The sequence below is a fragment of the Drosophila serrata genome, unplaced genomic scaffold (genome assembly GCF_035046125.1).
Source record: "Drosophila serrata isolate PLE 108 unplaced genomic scaffold, ASM3504612v1 contig_276, whole genome shotgun sequence".
NCBI lineage: Eukaryota > Metazoa > Arthropoda > Insecta > Diptera > Drosophilidae > Drosophila > Drosophila serrata.
This window is the reverse complement of record NW_028257174.1, coordinates 7,468,911-7,490,982: the sequence shown is the minus strand read 5'-3', so window position 1 is coordinate 7,490,982 and position 22,072 is coordinate 7,468,911. Positions and strand designations below refer to the sequence as shown.

The 22,072-nt window shown below is 37.0% G+C and overlaps 1 protein-coding gene across 50 annotated transcripts in view; it reads right to left on the bottom strand.

Moving 5' to 3' along the window:
* Window positions 1–1,493: 1,493 nt before the first annotated feature.
* Window positions 1,494–22,072, bottom strand: part of para (sodium voltage-gated channel paralytic) — a 116,042-nt gene continuing 95,463 nt past the window's right edge. For all 50 annotated transcript variants that reach the window (XM_086835915.1, XM_086835917.1, XM_086835924.1 and 47 more), the window contains 7 exons: window positions 21,737–21,859; window positions 19,046–19,168; window positions 17,858–18,052; window positions 16,920–17,165; window positions 14,482–14,752; window positions 8,573–8,877; window positions 1,494–6,845 (listed from right to left, as the gene is read on the bottom strand). In XM_086835915.1, coding sequence (XP_086692041.1) covers window positions 5,829–6,845; window positions 8,573–8,877; window positions 14,482–14,752; window positions 16,920–17,165; window positions 17,858–18,052; window positions 19,046–19,168; window positions 21,737–21,859 — 2,280 coding nt within the window. In that variant the 3' untranslated portion in view covers window positions 1,494–5,828. The remainder of the gene's footprint in view (window positions 6,846–8,572; window positions 8,878–14,481; window positions 14,753–16,919; window positions 17,166–17,857; window positions 18,053–19,045; window positions 19,169–21,736; window positions 21,860–22,072) is intronic.

Genomic DNA, 22,072 nt, shown 5'->3' with positions numbered 1-22,072 from the left:
GTTTGTTTTTTTTTTTTTAATTTTTTAGATTTTCTTTGTTCGCTATTTTTTTAAATTTAATTTACTTCGAATTTCATTTGCTATGCTTCGTTTGATTTGGTTTTTTGGTTGGTTTTTGTGTTTTTTTTTTGTGTTTTTTCGATTTTTTTATTTGTAAAATTTTTTGGTTTTGCCTTTTTTGTATAATTGTAATTTATAATATATATTTTCTATTTTCCTTTGTGTTTTTTTTTTTCTTTTTAATGTAATTAACTAGACTTATGTAATATATTACAAATGTACGAGTATAAAGCTAAAGTTTTTGTCCATCTTTTGTTTGGTTTTCTATCCATTTTCCTTTTTTCGTTTTCCTCTTTTTCCCATATAGTGTGTTAACAAAAAAAACAAATTTTATTATTAACTAATATAGAAACTTCCACGCTTTGATTTTTTTTGTTTGAAGTGTATTTAAAAAAAGTTATATCCTTGTTGTATTTGTTGTTGTTCTTGGTATATCGGCCGGGTGGCAAACGGTTTGAGCCGCCACTGTGCTGTGCGAGAGCACACTTTCATTCTATCTCGCTCTCGTTGGTGTGTGTGCCACAGTGGCGGCTCAAATATTCGTCATGGATGCCCACTCTCCTGTCGTGAGTGGGGTGTGTGTGTGTGTGTGTGTGTGTGTGTGTGTGTGTGTGTGTGTGTGTGTGTGTGTGTGTGTGTGTGTGTGTGTGTGTGTGTGTGTGTGTGTGTGTGTGTGTGTATGGCGTGATTGTGTGTGAGTATGTGTTTGTATTGCTCTAAAATTGTTAGAAATTTATATATGTTTTGTTATTGTTATCATGTTTTTTGTTGCGTTGTGACTTTCTTCAGCAGCACAAAATATGCAGTTGTTTTTTTTTATTTTTTTATATATTAATTAGTTGTAGGTTTCGGGTTTCGGTTCTCGATTTCTGGTTTCCCGTATCGTTTTTTTAGGCATATTGTATATATAATTAATTTTATTCTGTCTAATGGCAATGATGCGCGTGTTGCTTCGAACGTAACCTCGGCACAAAAAATATGTTTTACACGTATGCTAAAAATATGAAATAGATTTGTTGTTTTTCCTTATTTATATCATCATTATCCATATTTTGACGACATCCTTTCTAACCCATCTTCCTCTGTCCGTCTGTCCTCTCAACTACTATTCAACTTTTCGATTTCGATTTGCGTTTTCGGTTTCGCTAAAATTCATATCCCTATAATCGGCGTTTAATTATTATTCGAAATTTACACGTTTATTATAATTAAGAGTATCTCTTTCGGTTCGCCGCCATTTTATTAATTAGTTTTTTAGTGTTTTTAGTAGTTTTTACTTTTGTTTCTTTGTTTTTTCTTTCTTTATTTTGCTCTCTGGTTGCATAAGCCTCATGTGTGACTGTTGTTGTTTCAGATGATGTTGTTCACACATATAGATAGTACAATATCTTGAAGGATATACCATTTATAATAAAGTTAGTCGTTTGATTCGATTTTGTTTTTTTTTTTTTATTTAATCTCGCCCCGCCCCTCGTTTATAACAGTGCACTCAGTATAAGTAGATATATTATTTAGCTTTCTCTCATATTATATGCTTTTTCGTTTAACTTATGCATTTTGTACGGAATTCTCAAACTTAATTTTCTGTTATTAGTTTATAGCATGTTTGTTTTATTATTATCGACACGATCGATCGAGGCTAATCGACCAACCGGCTTATCGTGTTTGCGTTATTTTCCATGTGATCTATAAGTTATCGAAGTGGGTACTCGTATTATCTGTCAAACAGCCAACAAAATGTATAATAATGAAGCTACATTCAAGTCGTTACAAAAATTGGCAATTGGCAAGCGTCAAATAAATGTGAAGTGGGGGGAATCGGGGAGAACGAAATACGGATACGGAAACGGAAATGGAGCTACAGCTACAGGATGATGAAGAAAACAAAGAGCCGCAACGGTAAATGTTGAGGTTAAGGCGTAACCAAAGCGGAATCTGTTCGAGTCGGGTTCGCGTTGCGTTGCGTTTGCTTTGCGTGTCTTGGGTTAAAAAGAGCGGGTAAGGGGGTGAAGGATCTGTGGGGGGAGAGGGTCATCAGGTGGTGATTGCTTGGGTGTATGATCATCGAAAAAGCTCTTTGTCTAAGCGTGCGCAACAAATAAACATTTTAGTTTTCTGGACTCTAAGGCAACGCTTAAACTGGTCCCCAATAATGTACACAATGTAATTACATTACAATTTTTGTTGTTTTGCGTTACTCGATTTGTGTCTTTCTGTGAGGATTGGAAGTGAATAAGTTAGGTTGCGCTGGAACGCCTGATACGGTGAAATCGGAAATACAGAACGGTCTAAGGACTACGGTTTTGGGTATTCAGAATGAATTGATTGGTTTTTAATTGTTTGAATTAATTTTCATTGTCTGGCCTAGTGAATGACCTTTAGGAAAGTCTGAATATGGTTATGATTGCCATAGTAACAAATTTTATTCGACTGTTTTACAACAGTAATCCGTAGTAAAGGGAAATGGTAGAAAACAATACAAGTTTGTACTTTTCGCCAATGGTTGGTTAAATTGGTATTTCCCTATTTGGATGTTTAGTATGATGCGTTTTTGGTGGGTTGATTTGTTTTTTGGATGTGCTTAGGACAAGTTCCGTATTTTTAAATGATTTAACAGATATTTAGAGGTCAGGCAGTGTGTAAAAGCATGATTCGTATATATTTTTCGTTTCTTATTAGGTTGGAGTTCGCTTGAGATTGAGAGTAAGTCGGCGAGAAGAGGATCGCCACTGAAAGATGGTCCTTTCAATGTCCATGACTGTCTCTGTGTATGTATGAGTGTGTCGTGAGTGATAGTGTCAGTGAAGTGATTAGTTATTGTAAAAAACCAAAAAGCGTTTTATCCCAAAGTTGTCGTTTATTCATTCACCTCTAACGATTTTAGCAATTTCGAAGAATAGCAAAGCATTTACGTGTGTGTGTGTTTTTCTATATATTCATGTATATATATATATGTGCGTGTGTGTGTGGGGTGTGGGTGTGTATGTGTGTGTGTGTGGATTGATGTCCATGTGCATGTGTATGGTGTGTGCGCTATGGAACCTCACATAAACTTTCGTTTGCTGCGGCACTCGGATCGGAATGCTCCCCACCAGTCAATTAAGCGGGGCCAATTCGATGAAGGCTTACATATCGTTATCGTTATTGTAAATTGGTAATCGTTAATCGTTTGCTTGTCAATACATAACTAAACAGCGGCGAAAAGGCAATTGCTATAGTTAAATGAAACGACAGAGAAACCAAAGAAATCAGAAAAGCGTTAAAGCTGATTCAAACAAAGCTTAGCTCTTGGCGTAAATTGGCGCAACTGAATGGAATATTCGTTTTTTTGTTTTGTTTTGTTGGTAGGCTTATCGCTTGGCTATCGTTTAGTCGAACGCTACGTGCCTACACGGCGGATACGTAACGGAAAGCGATGGCGGCTGGTTCTGGCGCTGGAAAGTATGCTACGCTTTTAAGCAATCGGGCTAAAACTTTGTTTGAATTCAATTCAATATTAATATATCGTATTTTAGTTAAATTATTTATGTTATAAATTACGTGTAATATATATTCGATTCGTATTTACTTTCCTTGATCTTGATCATTGTGTAATTTAGCATTAATCGCGACCTTCGCACTTTTCTACTCGTAGGTTAAGTTAAAAAGGATAAGAAGTATGAGAAAATAGAGTACTTTGAAAACCAAACTAGTTCAAATTGTTCACTCGTTTTCGATACTCTCTTATTTGCTTTAGTTTTATCACCATCTGGTGCTACGCACACACACGCTTCATCATCAACGACTATTTTGTATTTAACTCTTTCTTAATTATCATTATTTTTGTTTCGTCTTTTTTTTAGCACTTGCTTTGCTTCGCTTTGAACTTGTGTGTTTTGTTTTTTTGCTTTTGGTACTGGTTCTGCTGCTTCGTTTTCACATCAAACTCTGCTTTCACTTCACATTCTTGTTATTGTTTTAAGCTTTTTCTTTCTTTCTTAATTTTGTTGTTGTTATCTTTAAAACACTTTTCCGCATTATCGCTCGCTTGGTTAATTGTTTTTCTTGTTGTTGATTGCTCGAATTCAACGAATTTAAATTGTTAAGGTATTTGTCCTTCAAGGATCCTATCTATTACTCGCTTATCACATCGTCCTACATCTTCTTCATCGTCCCACTTCCACTTCCTTTGGCTCCATGCGCCCCAACTCCAAGTATTTGTTTGCTTGTTTGTCGGCTGTCGGTGTGTCGGGTGTGTGTGTGTGTTTTCAAAGAGAGGACACAACCTTAAAACACCTCTGCTTTGTGTGTGTGTGTGTGTATGTGTGTGTTGGTGAAATGTTTGCTTTGAACTTTCTTGCTGGACTGAATCGGGGATCATCGCTTAGGTCGAAACTGCAAAGGAAACGAACACCCGATCATGATTACTTCTAAAATTACTATCTGTTTTCTTTTGGTTTTTTTTTTGTTGATGTTGTCCTGGTAACCTTTTTCCCTTTTGCCTCCTTTGAGTATAGGTGTGTGTTGTGATTGTGAAATATGTGTGCATATGTAGTGGGTGTTATACGGTATGTGTTTGTTGTTGGATGTGTGAATCTACCTTTGACATTTAGATTTGGTTTTTTCCTCTTTTTTTTTTTGTTGTTTCAGGTTTCGTATTGCTTTCAATGGCAGTTCAGGCGGTTGTTGTTGTTTTTGTTGTTGTTATGGTCTCTCGGTTGTTTTGGTATTATTACTATGTTTTTAGTTCAAGTTACTAGAGTTGTTCTGGATTCCCGATTTTGATTTACACACTTTTTTTAGGTTTGGTGTGTTTCTTTAATTTGGGTCTTATTTAGTTATTTTGATGAAATTTTCAATATAAACTATGCAAATTGGTGTTATCTCATCTTGTTTATAATTATTGAATCGGATTTCATTGGGTTTTTGGTTTCTTTAACTGTTAAAATGTTGCATTTGCTTTTGGAAGATGTCATGAGATTTGCTTTTCTTCTGCCTTGACTCTCACCTCGCGTTACCTTTTCATATTTCTTGTTTAATGTTTTTCATTATTATTCGGTAAGTAAGTTTTTGCTTGGTAATTAATTAATTAAATCAAGCGTGTCATTGTTGGCAAATACAATTTGCAGAATTTTCGTTTTAAATTTGTTATTATTTGGTTTCTCGTTACGTTTCTTTTGGGTTTCTATATGTTATATTCCGTATGTCTTATGTTTTTATGTTTTATGCGGTGTGTTTGAATGTTTTAAAGGTGTCTATGTGTGTGTGCTTGAGTGTGGTGTGTGCTGTTCTTCCTCTTCTACCTGCTTAGGCCAATAGTTTTGTTGTTTATTGTTGGGAAAACGCCTAAATCGATTGAACTACGAGCTGCTTACAAATTATTTAGACATTTCGGATTAGCTTAAATATGATTGTTGTTGGTTGCTGACTTGTAATCGTAAGAAACTGAACAATGCGGTTACAGGTATAAAACATATTGATATTGGGGTATGTGTGGATAAGTCGATTGATTCCTGGGTTTCTCCTCCTTTTGCTGACGATGATGCTGGATGCTGGATGCTGGATGCTGGTTATGTTTGGTATGTTGTGGTTGGGAATGTGGAATATGTTGTACTTTCATTATATATAGCAGAAAATTATGCTTGTTGTTCTCCTTGTTGTTGTTGTTAGCTCACTGTTGCCACACGCCGCGGCATGCATGCCACATGCCACGTGCAGCTCCTGGCAACGTCCAACACGTACTCATGCTAATACTCGCGTGCATCTTGGAGGGGGGGGCGAGGCCTGGCTCAGACATCCGCCGTGCGCGACGTAATGCTCGGCGATCGGGAGTGGATGACCACCTTGTGGCCGTTCTTGGTCACGAACCCGTCGCTCTCTACGAGAACGGCGGTCTGTCGTCCGGCATTGCCCGCACCGGGACTACCGGCCGTTCCAGCAGCCGCCGCCGCCGCCGCTGCCGCATCAGCTGGACTATTTACATGGCTCTCTCCATCGGCATCGGCGGCACCATCTCCAGCGGCACCATCTTCTGCTCCATCCGTGCCCATATTACCCTCCGTTTCGGGCATTTCGGCATCGGGATCAACTGCACCCGTATGCTCGGCGGCATCCCCCTGATCATTGCCGCCATTGCCGCCGCCGCCTTCCTGATCGGAGGAGCCACCACCACCACCGCCCTCGGCTCGCGCCTTATGCTTGCGCCAGGCATGCTGGATAAGGCGGGCACAGTACTCCTCTCGCTGACGCCACAAGGTTGAGGACACCGGCTCGTAGCCCTCGGTGTCCGGACGGGCAGCGATCTCACCAATTTCGCCCGTCTCCTCGATCGGATTGCCCTTGCGCGCGAAGAAGTCTTTGGTGAGGGCGTCGAGGATATCAACGCAATACATGAGGTCTCCACGACAGATGGGTATATCCATCGATATGATCTTGTACTTGTTGGGCTTATGGATCTGCAGCGGGGGCTCCAGCACGTCCAAGAATTCGGAGAGCTGGTCATAGCGTATATACTGTGTGCCCTCCGGATCGAACTGCTGCCAGATCTCATAGTACATATCGTAGTCGTCGTCGGTTAGACCCTCCTGCACATCCTCGGTGGCCTGACTATAGTTCTCGAGAATGACAGCAATGTACATATTAATAACTATCAAAAAGCTTATAACTAGGTATGAGAGGAGAAACGTTATTCCAACGGTCGCTGAACCACAATTGCCCGGATAGCCTTTGTCGTTGTCGGGTGGATCGCATGCTTCCTCATTGATTATGGCGTCCAGTACACCATCCCAACCGGCTGACGTCGACATCTGCCATTAGTAATTTGGAGGGATTATTTGGGGAGTTTTTTAGGAAAAGGAATTTAAGGATATTTAAAAGGGGTTTATCCCGGATTTCCAATTCGATTTGATCAAGTTTACATATGCAACAAATCGATAACGAATTGTTTTGAGGGTTGGATTGGCAGTTGTGCGATCGGTTGGGCATGGTTCAATGCATCAATAGTTATTAATGCGTGTCAGGTCGTTCGTTCGTGGTGGTATTTGGGAAATTGTTGGTATTGGTTTTGGTATTGGTACAGTTATTAATTTTTTTTAAGTGTGTTTGTGTGTGGGCGGTTTTGGGAGAGAGAGAGAGAGAGAAGTTTAAGACAGAAGATACAATAACAAAGAAGAATCATCATTAGTTAAACGTTCTTCACCGGGATCGCTGGTCTAAGCAAACTATTTAGTTATGGCATACGGTAGGTGGTTAGTACAGTTACGGCTATAGTTAGTAATTATACATTTGAGTGTGTTGTAGTCGGTATACTGCTGGCTCACGCATTACAGCTAATAGTTGGATTTAATTGCTTTGCTTTGATTCGGATCCAATCAAGCTTTTTGGTTAAAAAGAGAGAGGGAGGAAAGCCATTAAAAAACTACCGCCTTGGCCCCGTCGAAATGGGAACTTTCCAAGGAGGATAATAAGGACGCTGGTCCCACAAAAAATATATATAACTAGAAAGGACTCAAAGCGGCAAGCGTAGCAAGCATTTTGCAATTTGTTCTCTTGTAAAGCTCGCAGAGTCAAAGGACTCCAAAATAGGGGAAAACTATATAGAAAGGTTGGATAGTAGTGGCAATAGATTAAGATATTTTTGGAAAGATTTGGGTTTATACATATTTAGATTAAGATATATAGAGAGAGAGTGGGATTGGGTTTGTGTTCCCTGGGATCTTTCGATCGAATCTATTCGGTTTGCCTTTCATTTTTTGCTTTTTTTCTTTTAGACTTTGGTGGGTGAATTGGGGGGATTTAGTTGTTTTCGGGTTAGAGGAGGGGTGTCTTGAGGAAATCTCAACATTTCATTTGGTGTTTGTTGAAAGAGCTGAATTAGATTTGTTTTTTGTACAAATGACTAAAAATTAGGCATATACAGAGCAACAATTACTCAAAATTGGTATGAAAGAAACAACTAAAGACTGAAAAATGATGAAAGAAATAAGCGCTAAATAAATACAATGGAAAGCTGGTTTTGCAATAATAATACACTAGGTAAGTTTGAGCGAAAATAAATAGTATTCGATTTTTAAGGCGGTTCTTTGTACAGACAACATAAGAGGGGTTTTACTTATCGAAAATCAAAAACAAAAAAAAAAAACCTATGGACAGACAGGTAGAGAAATTAAAATTAAATTGAAGTTAATCAAAAAATCGCACTAATTTAGCTTTTACCAACAACTACCGCAGCTTCAATCAACATTGTGATGTTGCCACTGAACTGAAACAAATGGCGCCACTTCCGTTTCCGGCCATCGATCGACGCTCAAACTCCAGCGATAGAGCGTCGCCGATTGATGGTCAGCTGTGGCCCCCTCATTCGCTGTGCTCATCGTTATCGTTACGGTAGGGTTCGATTTAGAATTCGATTTGTAATTTCGATTTCGATTTGCAGCTTGATTTCAGCACTCGGTGGTGATCGTGGCAACATCACCCAACGACAACAACAATAGACAACATAAACCGTCAACGGAATTGTGGCTGGGCCTCTTACCTGAAAGAGCAGGATCATGCTCTGGCCGAACGTCTTGAAGTTGTAGACATCGTTGATGCCGCTCTTCTCCTTCACGTGCATGAAGAAGGACATCCCGAAGATGGCGAAGATGAACATGACCAGGAATAGCAGCAGGCAGATGTTGAACAAGGCCGGTAGCGACATGGCCAGTGCGAATAGCAGTGTCCTTATGCCCTTGGCACCCTTCACCAGTCGCAGGACACGGCCCACTTTTGCCACTCTCACCACACGGAGCAGGGTCGGCGACACGAAGTATTTCTCGATAATATCGCTCAGTACGAGACCTTTAGCAGCAGATGAGTTTGAGGGGAGAAATCAATTTGGATTGAGTTTTCGCAGTTCACACAGATTCGCACGGATCAGGATTCAGTCGAAGGACTCAGGAGGTTGGGGTAAGATAGGTTAGGTTAAGGTTAAGGCTAGGTTAAATACGACCATAAACACTCGACATAGCTGAAATATGGAAAGCATTAGGGTGTCGACACGCTCCGCTCCTCCATCTTCTTCAACGTTAGAGAAACATACACAGACACGCACACACAGGATATACATATACGTAAAGGAAAGCAAAAGTTATGTGTGATAATATGTACATTTGGGACAACATACAGGGTACGACCGAAACAAAAACATAAACATAAACAGGCAAAAGAAAACAAAACAAATAATATTAAACATGAAGAGATCAGACTGATCATAGTACATACATACAACCAATACAAAGTACAATTACGGGTTACGGGTTACGGGTTACAGGATACAAGGGTTTTAGGGTTTACAAGTACAGGTAACACATAGTTTAAACAATTTTACAGCTGGCTTAGATAAAATCAAGGAGTTGTCAAGGCTGCGCAAAAATCAAAAAAGACACATTTAGAGAGAGAATGGAAAAACAAATTAAAACAAATAACTTAAAACATTAAGATTGAAAGTTAAAGGTTAATGGTAAACGCTGAACGGTTAACTGGCGGTTAACAGAGTAAGAGTAGAAAGCAGCAACGCTCGGTAGTCGATATCCTTTGGCTGTTTTTTTATTGCGAGCAGCTGGCGCAGGAGCAGGAGCAGGCGATCTTGGCGTTGGTTTAAGCAGCAACAGCGACAGCGAAATGTAGCGTCAAATCAACAACTCGGAGCCTCGACTTCCGGGTTTCCATTATATCGATATATTTTTAGTTTAAAGAATTTCATATTTTTTGTTTTTGTTTTTTTTGTAATGCATATTTTGGGTTACGTTTTCTTTTAGCGATAATCCGCAGCATATTTTATATGTGCCAAATAACTATACACTGCAAAGTTCGTTCGCTGCCCGCTATAGAATCAAAATGTTCATTGGTTTAATCTGTTTTTCGATTATTTTAGATTTTTGTTCTTTTTGTTTTTGTTGGCTGATGGCAACGAAATGCGCTCTAGCAATGGGCATGAGCGGAATTCTAAAGGGTTTGTTTGGGTTTTGCGTCGAACGAACTATTTGCAGGACTTCTTTCGAGGGGGCGATATCTGATCTAAACTCTCTGATATCTGATAAAGGCCTAACAAGTAGAAAATTCAACTCAAGAAATAAGTTAAAGTAGTTGGAAAAGCTTCTTATACTAGAAAGATTAGGCAGAAAGAGTTATGGAAGGGTAAATCGGGTAGGGATATCGTGGGGAATGGTATGGGTTCAAGTCCCGCACTATTGGGAATGGCTTGGGAACCATTTGGAGGTACTCTGGGGAACTATATATATATTTTTTTTATATAGATCTATAGATTATACACAGTTGTATGCTTTTTACTACGTTCATAGTAAAGTACATAATCTCCATCGTAGATTGGACCAAAACCATTAAGAAGATTCAGGCTAATGCCTCGGTATATCATCAATTCCTTGGAAAATATGTGTCCAAGTTCACAATTTGAATCTCGAGTGGCCAGTTTTTTTTGGTACGGGCGAGACCCATCGGCATCGGGGGGACTCTATATATTCTATATCAAGGACAGGATTCTAGGATCTTTGGATCACTGGATTGCCGTTGGGTCCATTGGTCCGATCCAGTTCAACGGTCTTGCCAGTGCCGCGCGCTAAGACGGTCCGCATGGCCGTTGTCCTGGCTGGGGCTCCGCCCTCAGAGCGATGTGGATCTCGCTGTGATATCAATTAGAATTAGCTGATGGATCCCGACTAGGGGGGAGGAAGTTCGTCGGGATCCCCAGTTGGCACAATACCGGGCAGTAGCAACAGAGTTATGCAACCGACAATCGCACAGAGTCTTGTGGAATGCCCATTGACACCTAACCCTGAATGAATCTTGTGTGATTGAATTACTTTGATTTTTTGCTTTGCTTTTATTTAATTTATGCGTTTTTTTTTTTTTTTTTTTTTTTTTTGTGCAAGCCATTTAACGTGTGTAAGAGTGTGTAAGACTGGGTGTGTGTGGTGTGTGAGTGTATTAGCAATTGCTTTTCTTTATAGATTTCTTTCATTTGTTATTCATGTTATTTTGTTATTTAAGAAATTTGCATTTACAAAAGCTGAGAGTCTCGTTCGGTTCGTACTTTGGTTTATTTGGGTTTTCTTTTTCTTTTTTGGGTTTCCCCTTCAGCCTTGTTTTGGGTTTCTGTGATTTGTTTTCGTTTGCCTTGAAGCGTGTATTAATATATTCGTCTATAAGGATATCACTCTGGCGACTGCCGCAACATCGAAGCCAAATACTTATAAGGAAGCGATACTTAGAGGCGCTCGAAATAAATTGGAAAGCATTTCGGTTTTTTTTTTGTATTTAAGGTATTATTTCTAGTTAAGATTTTTGGAAAAGTGCGCTTTGAGAACAAGTTGGGCGCGTGAGTCCTGGCGAGAATGTAGTAGTTATTAACATAAAGGACATAAAAGAAGCATAAGCAACAGTTAAGGTTCGCAGCTCTTAAATAGTTAAGGTTTACTTGAAGCTTCTCTCGCACAAACATTATTATTATTATTAATAATAGTATTATGGAAGTATTCTAAAAGTGAAACGAAAAACTTTTACAGGTAAGGAAACGCAATACGATCGGTTTGTTGAGGGTTCCGTTTTTTTTTGTTTTTTGGTTTTTGGAGAGAGGTTTAGCTTGGTTTTTGGTTTTGGTTCGGTTCTGGTCTTGGAGCTTTGGGTTGGGGTTTGGGGGTTAAGATGTTTTCAGGTTTCGGGGGGTCTTTCGCTAGACAAAATATTTTTTTGGGCGCAATTCGAATTGGGGTTCACACTTTCAACAGCAGCAGAAATGGTTGGAAGCATCCTTTTTAACGGCACTTGGATGGTAGATGACGGTTAAAAAGGAAGCTCTCTGTTGCATTGGTCAATGTAGTAAAGCATATTTTAAGCCATCTTTTGTATAGTTTTTCAGTTAGTGTTGCTTGTTTCTTGGTATTATCTGGTTTTTGTTTGCTCCAATAGCCAATTTCCACCTGAGTTTCAGAGTTTTCAAAATCGAGTTTTTGGTTTTTGTCAATGGGGGATTTCTCGGTTCAATTTATTTCCATTTGTTCGTTCTTTTGTGTGCTTACGTATACGCAATATTTTCTTTCTTTCTTTTCTTTTTTTTGTTAATCTTATTTGTAGTTTCAGAACAAAAAAACAAATAATAATATTGCAAAAGAAAATGTATTAAAAATATCGGGCCAAAGATTTTGGTCCATTAAAAGCTTAAACAAACTTCCATGGAAATCTGTCAATTTATATATATTTAATATCAACGAAAACAAGAAAGGAAGCTAACTTCGGCACGCCGAAGTTTATATACCCTTGCAGATAGAAATTCTATGACTAGGAATCTATACCATATAAACTATATATGTATATTTGTGTTAAAAAACAATGAAGTAATATCTGCTTTCATTTCATTCACCTATACATATTATATTTGCAGCTTTACATTCAAAGATTTGTATTTTTCTTCTACATCAAACGATCGTGTGTATGGCACCTACATATGTATATGATATAGTCGTCCGATTTTCATGAAATTTGACACAAAATTTAAGAATAATATAAAATGGCTATACCTCAAATTTGATGAAAATCTGTTGAAAACTAAAAAGTTATAATTTTTAATTGTATTAATTTCTCGATTGTTCCAATGGGAGCTATATGATATAGTAGTCCGATTTTCATAAAATTTTACACAAAATTGAACAGTTTGATAAAATGGCTATAATTTGATCCAATTCTATTGAAAACTGAAAATGTTAAAAAATTTGTTGTAAAAATTTTCCGATCATTCCTATGGCAGCTATATGATATAGTTGTCCGATCCGGCCCGTTCCGACATATATACGAGTGAGAGTATATAGAAGGCTACAAAGTTTCATTCAGATAGCTTTAAAAGTGACAGACTAGTTTGCGTAGAAACGGACAGACGGACAGAAGGACAGACGGACAGACGGACATGGCTAGATCGACTCGGCTGTTGATCCTGATCAAGAATATATATACTTTATATAGTCAGAGGTGCCTCCTTCATTGCGTTGCAAACTTCTGACTGAAATTATAATACCCTGCAAGGGTATAAATATATATATATATATATACGGTTAATGGGCAAAATTTACGAATTTTAACGCCAGCAATGAACGACAACAATTACTTGGGAATTACAGTTGAAATTAACACCAATATTGCAACGTTTTACGTTTACTTTTCAACTTAGGGTAAAATAAAAAGGTCAACATCGATTTACTTATTTTACATACAAATTTGGCAATAACAACAGCAACAATTAAAATATTTATCAATAATAAATATTGGTCAATTGCACATTTGCACTGTTATCTAAATGCAAGGTATTTTATTTATTGTTTTTAGGATAAATTGAAGTAACTTATGGTTTTAATAAGACATACATATAACAAAATAAGAAGTTAACTTCCTGATCATGAAATACACTCATAAAATCGATCATAACAAAGCCAAAAATTTTTTCATTTCAATTCGGAAAGCTGTTCTGTGTTAGTTTTTATAAGGTTTATAAAACTGCATACTCAATTTAAAATGTAAAACATTACAATTTTTATGTTTTTTATTTAATTTTAACATTTTTAAAATACTAAATTTTTTTTTCTTCTTTCGAACATAGGTAAATCGGTTTGGCTATTCTTGCAGATCAAGAATATATATGGTTTATAGGGTGGGAAATGACTCCTTCATTGTGTTAATTTTAATTATATTACCTTGTTTGGGTATAAAATCTTGTACATATATATAAACATGTAACACCATTTTTAGTTAACTATGCAAGTAGCAATGAATTAAAAGCGGAAACAAAAACATAACTTGGAATACGTTAAGCACAACAACATGGAGCTGCTCATACAGTGATTTTGATCGTATAATACAGAAGTATAACAGTACAGTGACCGTAATCGCTATATGAGCACTAGCGATACACAAACTTTTTTTGTACACAACAAATCGTTTGGGAGGTGGGGATTACGTATGGATTGATTGTTTATTTTGCTGGGATCTTTGGGGGACTGGTATTTAATACGAATCAACATCGAACAACGGAATTACGCATTACGTTTACGACAGCAAATTAGCAATTTAACAATTAATTAGTAGAATTAGTAGAAAGTACACATGTTTAAGGAGAAAGAGGAGCGTACTGTTGCAGAGATAGACAGGTTTGTACATTAAAGTATTCACACACATAGCACATAATGCATGGAGGAATCGGAATCGAAGACAGAGTGAGAAAGAGGGTGGAGGATTATTGAACTGAATTCAAAATATACAATGTATAACACTTTTCTTTTGGAGCTTTTTGGGGTCGATGGTTGCATACTTTTTTTTTTGGCTAGTTTGGTATTGGCTTGAAAGGTTTTTTGGGGTTTGTGGTGGGGGTTTAATTTGGAAATTGATTATCGGTTTACTTACCTAAGATGGATAAAATGACAACTACTACATCAAATAAATTCCATGGCTCAATAAAATAGTGATATCGTAAAGCGAATATTTTTAATAGACATTCGGAACTGAAAATAACTACGAATATCGCATTGAGATAGTCAAGGACCGCGTTGTACGTGTCCGACGCATCGTAACGATCGAGTGTCATGGTGAACATGTTCAGACCAATGAATAACATTATGATTATATCGAATTTCTTATCGGTTACTATTTCAAAGACTATTGCTTGTGGTCGCCACTGGAATAGAGGTACAAGGTAAATCAATATCATAACGATAAAGGGTAACAAAAACGTAACGTAATGTAACGGATACGGATATGGAAAATATAATCAATCGTTGGACACCGCCAAAAGACATTGGAGAGAAGAGAGAGAAAGGAATAGAAGAGTTTCGTATGAGTACATTGGGTTAATTACGTCGCATTTGCTTATAAGTATTGTTTATAAATATATAGTATGGTTGATTGCATTATTTTATATATATATTTTTTGTATTTATTTATATATCGGTTATATCTGGTTACTTGTTCTCTTTTTCGATTGGGGTCTTGTCTATATATAGTACATATGTATATTATATTGCGTTTGTAGATCTGTGCCAATTGCAAACTTTTTTCCATGGTATGACCTTTCTGTGGAGCTTCGATCTTGCCGCGCACCTGCAGACGTACAGAGTATGCGTAACAGTAGTTGGGTAACATTGTTAAACAGTGAATCGGTGTGCTAGTAAGTAACATTCATTCAATTGCATCGGTTATCGTTTATTGTTTACGTACACTACACGAGGCGGCATACCAAGGGACAGAGATAGATGCATTTACAGTGTTACAGCTTTACAGATTTACAGAGTTAGAGCGAGAAACGTGCAGTCAGTCTCGGTCTGTCTGTTCCTCCGTTAGCATGCCAGACGCTAGCCGTTGCCTCTCGCTTCTAATTTCGTTTTCGATTTCGATTTAGTTTCGGTTTTTAAGTTCCTTATTTCGCATTTTCTTATCGTATTTCGTATATATATCGTTCTGTGACTATCACTAAACATGCCCAGAGTAAAGTAGAGATTAAAGAGAGACGTGCCAAGATGTATGCTATGTACACATCCAGAGGTAAGTACGAGTAGTATTAGTAAAGAAACATGCATTGGTTGCCATATCTAAGTAGGAGGTGTTGCGATAGGTATATATACATATATAGAGATTGTAGTTTTGCTTTACTTTTGGAATTTTAAATTTGATCGATCGTCCAGCGGATAATTATGGCAGACATAAAAATGTTTAAGTACAGACGAACCAAACGGACACAATACTTAAATACAGCTAGTGGAAATTAAGTATTAAAGAGTGGAGAGTAAGAAAACGGTATGTTTTGCGAAACATCGTCGTCGCACTCGCACTCGCAGGAGTCGCTCAATGGCAACAGTGGCGTGCTTTATCTCTCACTCTATTGCGCATGCACACCACGGCAGCCATTCCAGAGACTCGACTTTTTGGTGCGCTGCCTTCTCTTGCTTTCTTCATGTTCTTTTCTTTTCTTCTTTCTTTTTTCGCATTGTTTCTCTGTTGTTGTTGTTGTTTTTCTTGTTTTAAAGATCCATCAATCAACTTGACAAAATATTGCTAGAGAACAGGGCCTTTCACATACATACATACGCGCGTACGTAGATATGCTATGTAAATATATACTCAACAGATTGCAATAGGGTATAAGTCGAGGGTTTTGTTCAGTATAAAAGTATAAGAGTATTATAAGTAACTGATCGGTCACTAATGAAAAAAGAGTACCAACACATAACTAAAACAATTTCGAATGGCATTAAAAGTTTCATTGTAAAATCATAACTAAGGTAGTCTTGTATAACAGTCTCTTCCGGTAGTAGTAGCTCAGTTCGGTGTTAATTCAACGCAAGTTAACATAGAAAAAAGTTTATCATATATACAAAATGTTATATATACAATACGGGTACGATTGGCACAGATTACGCGATCAAAATCTTCTTAGTCTTATTATTTTCTTTATCATTTATATTTGTTCAGTCCTATAATATTACTATATTATCCTTATCATTTTGTTATATAGGAATTAGTTTGATGTTTATTAAATGGGGCATCAAACAAACTGAATTTTATTGAGATAAAACAAGTTGAAAAACTTGGGGAAATAATTCTTGGATAAAGCGGCACAACTGAGTGTAGAACCTTCTGATGCCCCTTCTGGGAAATTTTGGGTTTTAATTTTGTTTTGTAATAATTTATTTATTCGGTTATTTTTTCATTTTATATTTTATTATGTTTTAATACTTGTTTCGATTTATATAGCTTTTCTGTATTATATACTTTCGGTTTTTCGTATTTAATTAATAATTTTTTTTATTTATGGTATATATTTTTTTTTTTGTATTTTGTTGTCTTACCCTTGGTCTTGGAATGGCTTTTAATGGTTTTTTAGAGCCCATCTTTTTCATAGCATTATAGTACTTTTTCTGATCTTCTGTCATGAACATTTCTAATGATCCACCTGCTTTTTTCTTTTGCTCATTAAAATTATCAATGATAACACCAATGAACAGATTGAGTGTGAAAAATGATCCAAATATGATGAAGAATACGAAATATAAATACATGTAGATGTTCGTTTCACGAATTGGCTGCTTGTCCACCTGTTATCGATTGTTTTTGTCCCATTCGATATCGATCGAAAGCAGCAGGAATCGATGTTGAATTTTGCGTTTTTGCGGAGAAATTTTGTGGCATGGCATCATCGGTTTCGGTTTCAGGATTCATTTCATTTCGTTTTTTGTTTTTGTTTTATTTTTTTATTTATTTTTTTGTGAATGGATCATTTTTAGTGTTGCTCGTGTTGTTGTAGTTGTTGTTGTGGGGTTGTGGAGTGGAGTGTAGCCAAAGATTGGTTTGAGTGTTGTGGCCATATTCATTGTTGTTTGTTGTAGTTGTTGATGTTAGTGTCGAGTGTTGTTGTTGTAGTTTTTGTAGAATTGTTGTTGATCATATATAAAAAAGAGAAAAAAGTTATAGATAAAATTGTTTGATTAATAAAAAGTATCATAGACTGGACTTAGGGTTGAGATTATCGACATATTGGCTAGACATTTACAGTATGTATGGGAATAAACTAACTATTCGTTTGCAATATAGCTTTGTTTCAGCGGTATTCTGCTCTATGTATATAGTTGGCGTGTCTCAATATTCATATCTTAACTTGATTTACTGGGTTTGATTTTTGTGGTTGGTTGGCAAAGCGCATTGGCAAACATAAATGCAGTCTGATGCAAGTGTGGAGTTGGAGTTGGACTTGAAGTGATGGGTGTGGACTGCAAGGGTTGTACATTACCTCTCGTGAATCGATAGCATCGTTCATGATTTGTATCCAGCCTTTGAAGGTGGCCACTTGGAAAAGGCACAGATACGCGTTACCTACATGATCGAAATTCATTGCTGAATTCACCCACGTGTAGTTCTCGCTCTCGCAGGCATTGCGATTCGGTATGATCTCGTGGCTGAGCTTCGTGCCATTCATGTCCTCGCACTGTGGTTCGATAATTCGTTGTTCGTTGGTTATCGATGCAGGTTGTTGTAGGTTGTCATCAGTTGGCGTCGATGGGTTTGGTTTTGTTTATCGAGTTGATGTTGGAAAAATGTAATTCAATTATGCAGGATTTTACATATAGAATATAGGAATAGTAATAGATATATATATATGGGTAGATTATATAGGCCACTATAGCTAGTTGACTAACTAGTTTGTTGGTGTGTCAGTGTCTCTTGTGGGTGTGGGTTTTTTAGTGTCAAGTGTTATGTGTGTTAAGCAGCTAATTAGCAGGGCTTGTGGCCTCTTTTGACTATACGATATTGGAAAAAGCTTGGCTTAGATTGGACTAAATTGGATTAGATAGAGTTCGATTAGGCTGTATAGTTCTGCTCATTATCGACTTCCCGTGCAAAAGGCAAACTAAGGCTAGAACTAGGGAGTGGTTTCTAAGAAACTGTTTATTTTAGTGCAGCAACTGCAAGTTCGCATACTCGTATAGTTATACATATAATTCTTGATAAGCATGCCCAAGCTGAGTCGGACTCTGCAGCTGATTTTGATTGTGATTTGGATAAATAATTCGATTTTGATATTTTATTTTGATTCTTGCTCTGGACTTGCATCCGAATGATTTCTAGTTCTATATACAGTCTGCGAGGGCTTGTCTTCGTTTGAACAAGCTTTAAACTTTTAGTTTCGAATCGTGTTGAAACTCAACTATTTACGAAAAATAGATGCAAAGATACGCATTTCTTTCAAGTTTGATTTCGAGTTAGTTCGATTAATTGAATAATTTTATTGCTAATTACTAAAGGCTGCTTGGAAGGCGAAAAGAGTACAAGTAATCTAGCTTGTATTCGTTTTACCTCCGATCATGGGCCTATCCGATTATGTTCGTTTGTTTTTTTATTTTTTTGTTCATGGTTTTTGGTTTGGTTTCTTTGTTTTTTTTTTTTATTCAGGATTTGGTTTGAATCATATGGCACGTACCTTAAAATATTTTCCAGCAAAAAGCTGTACACCCATTATGGCAAAAATTAGCCAAAATATTAGACACACCAATAGCACATTGAAGATGGACGGTATAGCTTGTACCAGCGCATTAACGACGACCTGAATTTGATTTGGTTTTGTTTTTTTTTTGTAGTTTTGGATGGTATCAGATTGGTTGATCGGTGGGACCGATAACCGATCGATTGGGTCGTCGTTGGCAACGTCGATGATGATTGGGAGTTAAGTTATCGATGGATTTTGGTTTGTTGGTTGGTAGTTGTAGTAGTTGTTGGGATACATGGGTGTATGGGTGATACGAGGCGAGGCAAGGCGAGGCGAGGGTGTCGGTGGAGAGGGGATAGAATATAATACAATAAATGCAGAGAGTTATTTATTCAGTTAGGATTATATATATATATTTAAATATTTATATTGGTAAATACTTAGACGGGTTAGTATTGGCCTTATAGATAAATGTGATGTACAGATGTGTGGTGAGTGTGAGTACTGTGCGTGTTTATGGTACTTGTATGGAGAGTGCTGAATGAATAGCATTGATCTAGCATTGATATATATATATATATATATATATATATATATATATATATATATATATTATGATAGCGATTTATGGAATGTGTGTTTGTGCAATGGAATTTTTCTACGGTGTTTACTAACACAAGCAGCAGGCAGCGTGCGTTTGCTCAACTTTGAGCCAAGCCAAGGCGCAGTTCATTTTACAACACTACATCTACAAGGATAACGCTAAATAAGCATTGCATAGCATCATAAAAGATCATTAAAATAGAGACAGAGGCAGATAGGTAAAGATCGGCAAGGAGCAAGCAGGCACAAGATCAACTTGAAGTAATTAAAGTAATATTTGGAAATTTAGCTAAAATGTAACTTAAACTAGGGACTAAGTACATGGACTCCTGTTGGATTGCGATCTAAATGCGATGGACTAAGTACGAGTAGAGTCAAAACTGGTGTGTAGGTATATAATTTGATGACATATTTTATCTAGCTCTATATCCGGTCGATCGGCTTCTACGGTGCTGGACAGGCAGGCAAAGGGATTCGACAGACCGTGGTCGAGATTAAAGCGGGTTAAGCAAATTTCTTAGTTGCTTACTAAATTTTTGGTTTTCTAAGAGCCAAATATGTGGATAATAGGATAAACAAAGAGAGAGAGAGACAGAGATAAAGAGCGAGCGAGAGCGAAATAGAGAAAGAGACAGAGAGAAAGAGCGAGCGAGCAAGGCGCAAATTCTATGTGTGGGAGAGAAGGCAAGGCAAAACGTTTGTCTAATTATGAATAATAATTACGGATAAATATAATAGTAACGATTAACAATAGCTAAAATTTACTCTAATACTTGGAGTGTGTTCGTGTTCGGCTGATCAATGAGAGAGATAGAGAGATTCGAGTAAAGTTTCTTAAGTATCATCTAATCAGTCAATCAATTACGGATTACGGTTTACGGTTTATAGTTTATGGATTAAAAAACAGATAAACCATCCAAATGGTTAGCGTTAAGTCTACGTTAAAAATTTTACTAGGTACTTTTTAATATATATCGGTTGCTGTTAGTTTCATGAATGTCCAATGTATACGAGCACGAGTACGTGTTAGACAGCATTTAAGAGATGTCAGTATATGTCGAGATGATATTGCGTGCTATTAGCTTAGGATTGATATATTTATTACGATTTGCGATACTGATACTGATACTGATACTGATACTGATACTGATACTGATACTGATACTGATATTGATACTGATACTGATACTGATACTGATACTGATACTGATACTGATACTGATACTGATACTGATACTGATACTGATACTGATACTGATACTGATACTGATACTGATACTGATACTGATACTGATACTGATACTGATACTGATACTGATACTGATACTGATACTGATACTGATACTGATACTGATACTGATACTGATACTGATACTGATACTGATACTGATACTGATACTGATACTGATACTGATACTGATACTGATACTGATACTGATACTGATACTGATACTGATACTGATACTGATACTGATACTGATACTGATACTGATACTGATACTGATACTGATACTGATACTGATACTGATACTGATACTGATACTGATACTGATACTGATACTGATACTGATACTGATACTGATACTGATACTGATACTGATACTGATACTGATACTGATACTGATACTGATACTGATACTGATACTGATACTGATACTGATACTGATACTGATACTGATACTGATACTGATACTGATACTGATACTGATACTGATACTGATACTGATACTGATACTGATACTGATACTGATACTGATACCGATACTGATACTGATACTGATACTGATACTGATACTGATACTGATACTGATACTGATACTGATACTGATACTGATACTGATACTGATACTGATACTGATACTGATACTGATACTGATACTGATACTGATACTGATACTGATACTGATACTGATACTGATACTGATACTGATACTGATACTGATACTGATTGATGAAGTTGTTTTGTTTGATTTGTTTGGTATTCGATTGTGGTTTTTTTGAATTTGAGTTGATTTGATTTCATTTGGTATTGGTTTTTTTTGGTATTGGGTTTGGTTACGAGTATGTATGGAAAGTACGTACCCTCATGCCCTGCATACGGGACATGGCACGTAGTGGTCTCAGTGCTCTTAACGTTCGCATAGTCTTGAAGGCTTGAATACCACCAGCTCCAACAAGTGAAGCAACGAAGTTGATAAGCGATACCTAGTTTCGATATAGTTCGAATAGTGCCAAGTTTTAACATATAAAATTGCAATATAGACATTCTTTTGTATAATAAAGCAAAAGTGTTTCTTTCTTTTCGGTGTTTGATTAATTTTTTTGTTTTAAGTTTAAAGTTTGGAGTTTAAGTTCTGTCTGTCTGTCTAACTGAAAAAAGCTTTAAGGAGTTTCATTGGCGCCGTTTTTGTTGCTCGA